Below are 9,731 nucleotides of genomic sequence, written 5' to 3'. Positions count from 1 at the left end.
GAAGGTTGGGCATTCCTACTTCCGTAGTGATACTGCCTTGGAAACCCAAGGAGGGGTCGCTATGAGTCGGGGCCGACTCGATGGCAAACAAAAACACAACAACAGTTAGTGTTGTGATATACAAATAACACAAGTGGATGACTTTAAAGAGAAATTCACTTTCTTGCAGTTCAGAAGTCCAAATTCAAATCATGGCATTAGGGGGAAGTCCTTCTTTGTCTATTCAGCTTCTATTAGCTGGCATTATCCTTGTAGAAGGACTTATCTCCATCATCTGTCTTCCCCTCCTCTCTTTATCTGTGTCTCTGTGTTTCTTCTGGTGTTTTTATAATTCAGAAGTGAGTTAGGTTTAGGATCCACTACACTGGTAAGACCTCAATTGATAGATTACACATTAGATGTGAGGTAATTATATCCTATCAGATTACATTATGGAAAGTAATCTGCTCTACCGAAGGCCAACTGATCTAATCACATGTAACTTCTCTAGGAGTAACTAGCAATTACATATAAAATTAACCATCACAAGCACCAACCAGACTCCTACCTTCCAGGAATTAATGTTTTACAGTGAAGTTTATAAACCCTGTTGTAGCCAAACACTTAAACTGACTGGCAATCAAGGGCTGAATAAATTTGAGCATGTCAAAGCAAACTCTTTACAATTTTAGATAGTTGTGGACAGCACTGAAAAGGGAACAGTTACAGATTTCTGCTACTCAGAGAGCACTATCAAATTCTGTTCTGACTGGGGCAGAGTGGGAAAAGTGCAGAGATTCAGATATGAGTTATTGAGCCTTGGTTCAAGCTGGATGGGGGGAAGAGAACAGTGTTTTCCAGACAGTGTCTGCCTCCCAGAGGGCATCCAACAATCACCTTAAGCTCTTCTGTCAGGCCTTTAGACAAACTGGCAGGCAGGGAGGGAGGTATAAAGGAGACGGGGGAGCCTGTGGTCAAACTGTAAGCTTGAAACTCCCCTCTGGAGGAGGAGAGCAAGAGACTCTGCTTCATAGTTGGAAGGATGGCAGGCAGTCCATGGGGTGCACCCTCCCTCCACACTAGTGGCAGATTGCTGATAGCTGGCAGGTTGCAAAGACATCTAGATGAGATAAAGTGCCAAGGGGTTGCACTCAGCTTGCGTGAGTCAGCAAAGAAACAGACAGCAGAATGAGACTTTAATCTCTGTTCCAACATCTCCCCTATATAGTTCTTTACCACTGTACTGGTTACCACCAAAACAAGATTGGAAGAGAAACCAGAATTATCTATACAGTCCCTGGGTGGTGCAAGTGGTTAACACACCCAGCTTCTGACTGAAAGTTTGCAGGTTTGAGTACATCCAAAGAAATCTTGGAAGAAAAGCCTGGCAATCTATTCTGAAAAATCAGCCATTGACAATCCTATGAAGCACAAATCTGCTCTGACATATATGGTGTCACCATGAATGTTATTGACCCACAGCAACTGGTTTGGTATTTTTGGTAATCACCTACACAGTGTGGATTCTGGGGCTGGACTTTCTGGTTTTGAATCTCAACACTGCTGAGTTGTTTACCAGTTATATAACCTCAGTCAATGTACTCACTTTGTTTGTGCTCAGTTTTGTCATTTCTAAATCAAAGATGGGAATCTTTGGTGCAACAAACAATTAACTTGCTCAGCTGCAAACAGAATGATGGGAAATTTGAGTCTACCCAGAGAGGACGCTCCACTGAAACCTGCTACCAAAGACCTCTTTAAAGTGTTGAAGAGCACAGATGTCACTTTGAAGATTAAGGTGCACCTAACCGATGGCACATAACAACAACTAGAAAACCCAAGCTATGGTATTTTCAATCGCCTCATATGCATGTGAAAGTTGGATAGTGAATAAGGAAGACCAATAAGGAATTGAAAGTACCATGGACTTCCAGAAGAGCTAACAAATCTGTCCTGGAAGAAGTACAGCCAGAATGCTCCTTGGAAGCAAGAATGGCCAGACTTTGTCTCACCTACTTTGGTCATGTTGTCAGAAGGGACCATTCCCTGCAGAAGAATATCATGTTTGGTAAAGTGAAAAGTCAGCAAAAAAGGGGAAGGTCTTCAACAAGATGGACTAACACATTGGCTGCAATGATGGGCTTAGGTATATCAAGGATTGTGAGGTTGGCACCGGACCAGGCAGTGTTTGGTTCTGTTGTACATAGGGTCTCTATGAGTCAGAGCTGACTAAATGGCATCTAACAACAAAAACAACACATGTAAATACAGATGTGTGTGGGCAGGCATTGAAGACAAAGCTACAGATACTTTTCAACCAAACACCTTCCAAGATTTGTTTTCTGGGCTTAAAAGCTTAGGACCATAGTCTTATGGGACATCTCAGTCAATTGGAATAATATAGCTCACTAAGTACATGCTCTCCGTGCTAGTTAAGTGAGTAGCATCCAGGATCTTAAAAGCTTGGGAGTGGCCATCTAAGATACAAACTATTGGTCTCTACTCATCGAGAACAAAAGTAGGAAAGTAACAAAAGTCACAGACAGAGAAGAAACAAGTCTACAAGGCTGATAGCCTACAGACTCATCTACCTGAGACCAGAAGAACTTGAAGGGGTGCCTGGCTATCATCACTGACTGTTTGACCAGGGGCATGAAAGATAATCCAAGTTAGAATGGGAGAAAAATGTAGATCAAATCTCAAGCTCTTAAAAAATGGCTAGACTAAGGACTACCTGAGACCAGATGACTCTCTGAGACTATCACCCTGAGATGTTCTTTAAACCTTGAGCCAAAACTATCACCTAAGATTATCTTTTAGAAGAAAAGCAGAGTGATACAGTTCATATGACCCTATAGGACAGAATAGAACTATCCCATTGGGTTTCCAAGTCTGTAAATCTTTATGGAAGCAAACTGCCTCATCTTTCTCCCAAGGAGTGACTGGTAGGTTCAAACCACTAACCTTTTGGTTAGCAGCCAAATGCCTCAACCACTGTACCAACAGAGTGCCTAGAAAAACCATACAGTGTGTGAAATGGAACAACCAGAACACAATTAAAGTGAATGTTGACAGGTGTAGAAAATGTAACTAATGCCACATTGACCAAATTATGCAGAAATTGTCAAATGGGAAAATAATTCACTGTGTAAACTTTCATCAAAAACACAATAAAATATTATATAAAAAAAACCAAGAAAAGAAAACCCTATGGAGCATAATTCTACTCTGACATGTATGGGTTCCCTGTGAGTTGGAATCAACTTGATGGCAATTGATTTTTAAAACTGGAGATAATAAGCTCTTAACTTACAGTGTTGTCGGATCAAATGTCTTCAAAGATGTAAATACTTTAGTACAGTGTTCAGTAAATTCTAACTCTTATTATAGACTAAAGCAGCTCTGGTAGCTTTTGGCTATTAACCAGAAGGCTGTCAGCTCAAACCCACCAGCTGCTCCACTGAAGGAAGATGAGGCAATCTATTTTTGTAAAGATTTATAGCCTTGGAAACCCAGTGGGGGTCACTGTGAGTTGGAATTGACTGGATGGATGGCAGCAAGTTGTTTTTTTTTTTTTTTGGATACTATAGACTAAATCAATGAAACTCTTCAGTAGGGTCTACTCTGATCTCAAATTATCATCACAATCTCAACTCTTAGCAATTTTTTGTTTTTGTTATTTGCTGTCGAGTCGGACCCGACTCATAGCGACCCCTTCTTGGGTTTCCGAGTCATTATCACTATGGAAGTAGATTGCCCCATCTTCCTTCTGAGAAGTGGCTGCTGGGTTTGAACTGCCAGCCTTCTGGTTAGCAGTCAAGTGCCTTATGCACTATGCAACTCTTACCAAACTCCTCTACATTACTCATTGTTCCCACTACGTTGGAGTATTTGTTATTTTACTAACACCATTTATAACTCTTTTATCTCCCTGACCATTCATGCTGTCATCTACTAGCTGGTAACTACTTTGAGCCTTAGTTTAATTGGGATGATAATGTCTATGTCAAAGGGTTGTTGTGAGTATTAAATCAGGTTGTGCAGGTGACAAGGTATCAGGAGTTAGGACAGGGCTGCTTCTGGTAAGAGGGGCTTACTCCCTTTAGTTCTGCTCTCATGAGCAATGAGAATTTGATCAAAGAACTTTAACTACGATTTTCATTTGCAAAATGTAGATGGCAACACCTCCACCTCATAGTATTACATGAGATTTACGAGAGATTAAAAAATGAAATGCAACTCACTGCTGTCAAGTCATACCCAACTCATAGTGACCCCTCCTTTGGTTTCCAAGGCGTTATCACTACAGAAGTAGACTGCTCAACTTTCTTTCTGAAGACTGGCTGGTGGGTTTGAACTGCCAGCCTTCTGGATAGCAGTCAAATGCCTTAGGCACTATGCTACCAGAGCTCCTATGAGAGAGATATGAGGTTAAAAATCCTTCACCAAAGGCTTGCCTATGCTTTCTATCCAAAGTCTTTCTCAATTACTATTCAGGGGTTGTTAGATGCTGCTGACTCAGCTGCAACTCACGGTGACTCCATATACAACAAAAAGACGTCTAGCATTGCACCATCTTCATGACTGTTGGTGTGCTTGAGTTCATTATGTTGGCCACTATATTTACTGAGTGCCTTTCAACCCTGGGGGATCATCTTCTAGCACTGTATCAGGAAGAATTCAGCTGTGATCCATAGGGTTTGTATTGGCTGATTTTTGGAAGTAGATTGCCATGCCTTTCTTCCTAGTCTGTCTTAGTCTGGAAGGTTCAGTGAAACCTGTCCACCATGGTTGATCCTGTTGGTATTTGAAATCCTGGTGGTGGAACTTACAGCATTATAGCAACGTGAAAGTCACTACAGTATCACACATTGACAAATGGGTGGTAGCGTGTTCAATAAGTGGGTGCTAATAATATAGTGCCTAAGGCACTTGACTGCTAACCAGGAGGCTGGTAGTTCAAACCCACCAACCACTCCTTGGAAGGAAGGTTGGGCAATCCTACTTCCATAGTGATAACTGCCTCGGAAACCCAAGGAGGGGTCGCTAGGAGTTGGGGCCGACTCGAAGGCACATAACAACAACAATAATGGGTAGCTCTGGCACTTTTCCAGGCCTGAGGACATACAAGCTTTGAGATGAGTCTCTCTTGCTGCCTCAATAATCATATGATTTTTCTGCTCATTGGAAATACAGGCAAGTGGAGAGTGATGTTGTGGAAAGGAGACCAGGTCAGGAACCTGAAGACCTGGATTCTAATTCCAGTCCCTTCATGGGGCTGTCTCAATGCTCTTAGGCAAATCTATATAATTTCTGTAGTCTCTGTTTCCTCATTTTTAAAATGAGTTAATGTTTGGAAGCTACATCTGATTCAGGACTGATACTGTAAGCCAGCTTAGATGTGTTCTCAGAGATGTTATATGGCTCCACTTTCAGGCTAAGCTTTTCTGGAATATAGCTTTTGGATATTTCAAGTAGTTTTTGATAGGTTTCTGCCAAAATCCTATCTGGCTGTGTTCACAGGATCTGGATTGCTTATCTGAATAGGAAGTATCATGGGGGAATTAATTCCAAGTGTATCTGTTTTGAAGGAGCCGTGGAGGTGCACTGGTTAAAGTGCTCAGCTGCTAACCAGAAAATCAGTGCTTTGAACCCACCAGTGGCTCTGCAGGAAAAAGGTATAGCAATCTGCTTCCATAAAGATGGAAATTCTTGGAAACCCGATGGTTTCCTTTGGGGCAGTTCTACACTGTTCTTTTTTTAAATCGTTTCTAGGGGGCATTGGTGGTTCAATGTTAGAACTGTCACCTTCTAGCAGGAGACGCACATTTGGTTCTTAGACAATGAACCTCAAGCACAGGCACCACTGGTCTGTGAGTGGAGGATTGCATATTGCTATGATGTTGAATGGGTTTCAGCAGAGCTTCCAGACTAAGCAAACTAGGAAGAAAAACCTGGTGATATATTTCCAAAAATATGCCAATGAAAACCCTAAGGATTCCACATATCCAATCTTCAAATCAATCATGGATATGGCACAGGACTGGGCAGTGTTTCTTTTCATTGTGTGTGGGGTCACCATGAATTTTGGTTAACAACAGTATACCTATTTCATTGGAAAGTCATGTTTTCACTCCGTGATCAGTTCACCTGGACATTTCCCTGTGGGTGTGACCCTGCTTGGTATAAAATATATCTTTTCCTCAGTATCTACTTAGTGCTATTTTGCATAGGGGTCTCTTGGAAAAGTCATTTCTGCCGGTCAGGACAGAAGAGCTGTGAACTCAACAAGTGAAAATGCTGTATCTAACCAGGGGAAGAGAGGCCCTGGGTTCAGACCTTAAGCTGGATTGCCATCTGGAGATTTCAATAGTGACTGCTCAAGCAGCTGAAAACAAGGTGCAGAGATAGGCTGTCAACGTGCAAATGAGGAATTGAAATAATGTGAAAATGACTTTGTTTGGAAAATAACCTGAGTTATTTTTTAGGACTAAGGCTATCCTCGCAGTTGCAGATGGTTTATTAGAAGTTCCAAGATGGCTTCTTCTGAGCTGAGCTTGGAATCAGAATCTGAGTCCAACTCCAAGTTTGGTACTTAGTATCCATATGACCGTGGGAATTGTCCAGGGTAAGCAAGTTCCCTCATCTGAAGCAGAGGTATCCTGCATGCTTTGAGGAATGTTCTTTTTTATCCCAAGAACACTGTCATATCTTCAGGGACTGTAATAGTTTTTGCTGTCTTTCCTTTGCACCATTTTGCTTCCCAGACATTCTGGAATCATTATATAGTATTAAATTCAAAATACTGAAACTCCTCCAGCCCAAAAGAAAGAACTGAGGGATGTATTGTATTTACTGAGAAATAATTTAATCAGTAAACAACACTCTAATTTTTTGAAGTTCCTCCTCATGGCACCCACAACATTCTGTTTACCTCTTTCTGTCTATAGAAACTGTGAATTTGCCTAAGAATTTGGCATTAAATATTATTTTATTAAGAATGGGAGGGTCTAGATCATCATTAAGTCTTCTAAGGCATCTTGGAGCAGATGGGCTCACCTGGAAAATGTTGGCAAAATCTCTAAGATTGAAGATGTAATGGAATTTAATTGCAGTAGGTAGGAATGTGCTGGCAATTTTCTGATGAAAAGTGAGGGCCAGATTGATCAGTTGAGGGATAGATTTCTGCAGTGATTCTGGGAAGTTTCCAAGCTTCAGATGTTGAATCAGGATGGTGCTGTAGATAGATGACAGGGCATCTGCTCCCGGAAAGGAGAGCACAAACACACTGAAGTGACGCTGTACAAGGAAACAAAGGTATGGTAGGAGAGATCATGAGCTAGAAATCCCTTTTCTTGGAATAAATGTCACTTTTGCTAGATTTGGATAAAATAATCAGAAATTCTTATGAGAAGAATAGACTTTGAGGGCTTTGAGTTCTACATTCTGGTCACATTTCTCACACTAATTCAAACTTAGGTTGAACCTACAATCTAGAGGAATATGGGTTTGGGCTTTGACCAAAGTTGGCAACATGGGGTAAAATGGAAGAGAACTGAACTTGGAATGAGAGAATCTGGGTCCAAGTCAAAATTTGATACTTAGTATCCACACGGCCTTGGGAATGTGATTTCATCTCTCTGAAGTTCCTTCATCTGAAAAATGAGGAAGTTGAATCTGATGACCTCTATGATCTCTTCTAGATCTAAAGTCTTCACAACTCAGGTTCTAGGAGTACATCCATCCCCTAAAACATAACATCGTGTGTGATGTACTACTTTGAGAGGCTGGGAAGAGGAAGGGACAATTATTACTCATACTCAAGTATCATCAGTCCTAGTAAGGTTGATGGTGCCCTGGCCTCCTCCTTACCTGGAGCCGTGGGTTGATGGTGAAGCTGCCTGCAGTGGGGTTCATGCAGGAAACATACTGAACATTCATGATCTCCTTTAGGGACAACTTGTTCCTATCATACCTGGAAAGGTCAGAAACCAAGGGTGAGAATTGTGTGAGGGTCCAGGCAGGTGAGTTCAAAGAGTGCCTTGTCAAGATGAGGTAGGGTACATCCTAGCTTTCCTGTGTTTGGGTAGTAAAAAATCTAGATCCACAATAGGACTGAACAGAGAGAAGGGCCTAGGACAAAATCCTCAGAAACCAGTATCTATGGAAATAGTATAGGAAGAACAGACTACAAAGGGGGACTAAGAGGAAAATCCAGGAGGTGTGGCTCTCAGAAGCCAAAGGAAGCCAGTATTTCCAAAAGGACAGAGCAGTCAACAATGTCAAGTGCTGCAGAAAGAATAAAAAAGATAGTGACTCAGGGTGCCCATTGGATTTAGCAATAATGATGCAGTTAGCAGTTTAGCAAGAACAGTTCAGTAGCTCGAGTTCTGGTAACATGGCAGACTAGGCAGAAAGACTGCACAGACCCTCTTCAACAAAGAAAAGGGGAACCAATTAACACACACACATACAGAAGATAATCCTGGATCCCTGAACCTTGAAGGGAAGGATATAGAAGTAGACTATAGCAGAAGAATTTGCATGAAAATACCAAAAAAGGAGACATATGGAGCTGAGGTCTGGCAACGATCCTGATGGTGCAGACAGCTTGGATATTGCTGAGTGGTGGTAGAACCTAAGAATTAATCTCAAAATCAGCCCTGCTAGTGATGGACTGCATGGAGGACTGCTCTGGTGGCTGGGGAATAAAAGGCAAAGCAGCAGAGAAGAGGAAGGCAGGCTGAGCTGTGGACTTTTGTCTGTCCTGAGGGCACTGCCATTTTGAATATTTACAAGGGGCTTGACCATTTTGGATATTTAAAGTGACAGTGTCCTCCCAGATTCCAGGGACTAAAAACAAGCTCTGCTTGCTGGGAACCGGAATGATATCCCAGACTTTCGGACTACTGAAAGGTGCGACATTCCCCTTGTTACTCTTATATCTCACACTGTCTTGGTGAATGAATGGAGGAGGGGAGGCCAGCTCTCACTCCTACCCACCTTCTAGGCTGACAGGAATTCTATCCTAGTCTGTGAGCACCGAGGACACTGGGTGCCCTGCCCTGCCCAGATTTTTCTTTTTCTTTTTTGTCTGTTTTAAAACCACTACTATTGTTATTACTTTTGTCCTTCTTATTATCATTCTTTATTCTTCCCTTCCCAGGTTCTAGTTTTCAGCTTTTTTTCTTTGCCCTGTTCCTGATTCCAACTTTTTTCTCTTTTTTCCCTTTCTTGTAGGTAACCCTGGTTCTCTGTTTTTCTTTTTGCATTTGTTCCCATTTTTTCTTCATTATTCTCCTTCTCTACTTTTTTCTCTTATTGCCCTCTCCCCAGATATTGCAGTGATTTTTGTTTTGGTTTGTTTTTGTTTTTTTCACTTTTCTATTTTTTTGGTTACTGTTCCTGTGTGATTACACAGTGTGTTTTTGGTCCATTTGCTTTTACTTTTTTGATGATTATTCAATTTTTATTTTTGTCTAACAGAATGGAAGACAGCAACAGTCCCCATATGACACAACTATACCTAAACCACCTGCAACTTTACTGAGTGAGAGTCACCACCTCCTTTTCCACCAATGAGCCTATGATAAACAACTACCAAGAAGAGCCTGACTCACCGTAGCTACTATTCACAAACAGTTAACAAAGATCGAAACACAACAACGTCACAATGTCCTGGAGACAACAGACCATCATAGTCCACACAAAGAAGCAAGATAAAGTGGTAGAAACAAGGGACCAGGATACAG

The 9,731-nt window shown here is 41.6% G+C and overlaps 1 protein-coding gene across 1 annotated transcript in view; it reads right to left on the bottom strand.

The window, feature by feature from the left end:
• Positions 1-9,731, bottom strand: part of DNAH9 (dynein axonemal heavy chain 9) — a 722,341-nt gene that overhangs the window by 305,832 nt on the left and 406,778 nt on the right. Inside the window, exons 40-41 of the mRNA XM_007948048.2 lie at positions 7,852-7,954; positions 7,039-7,278 (exon numbers count right to left, since the gene is read on the bottom strand). Of these exons, the coding sequence (XP_007946239.1) occupies positions 7,039-7,278; positions 7,852-7,954 (343 nt within the window). The remainder of the gene's footprint in view (positions 1-7,038; positions 7,279-7,851; positions 7,955-9,731) is intronic.

Source organism: Orycteropus afer, unplaced genomic scaffold (genome assembly GCF_000298275.1).
Source record: "Orycteropus afer afer isolate SDZICR_OR568_19922 unplaced genomic scaffold, OryAfe1.0 scaffold00199, whole genome shotgun sequence".
In the NCBI taxonomy this organism is placed as follows: Eukaryota; Metazoa; Chordata; class Mammalia; order Tubulidentata; family Orycteropodidae; genus Orycteropus; species Orycteropus afer.
Note: the sequence above shows the minus strand (reverse complement) of the source record. Positions and strands in the feature narration are given on the sequence as shown.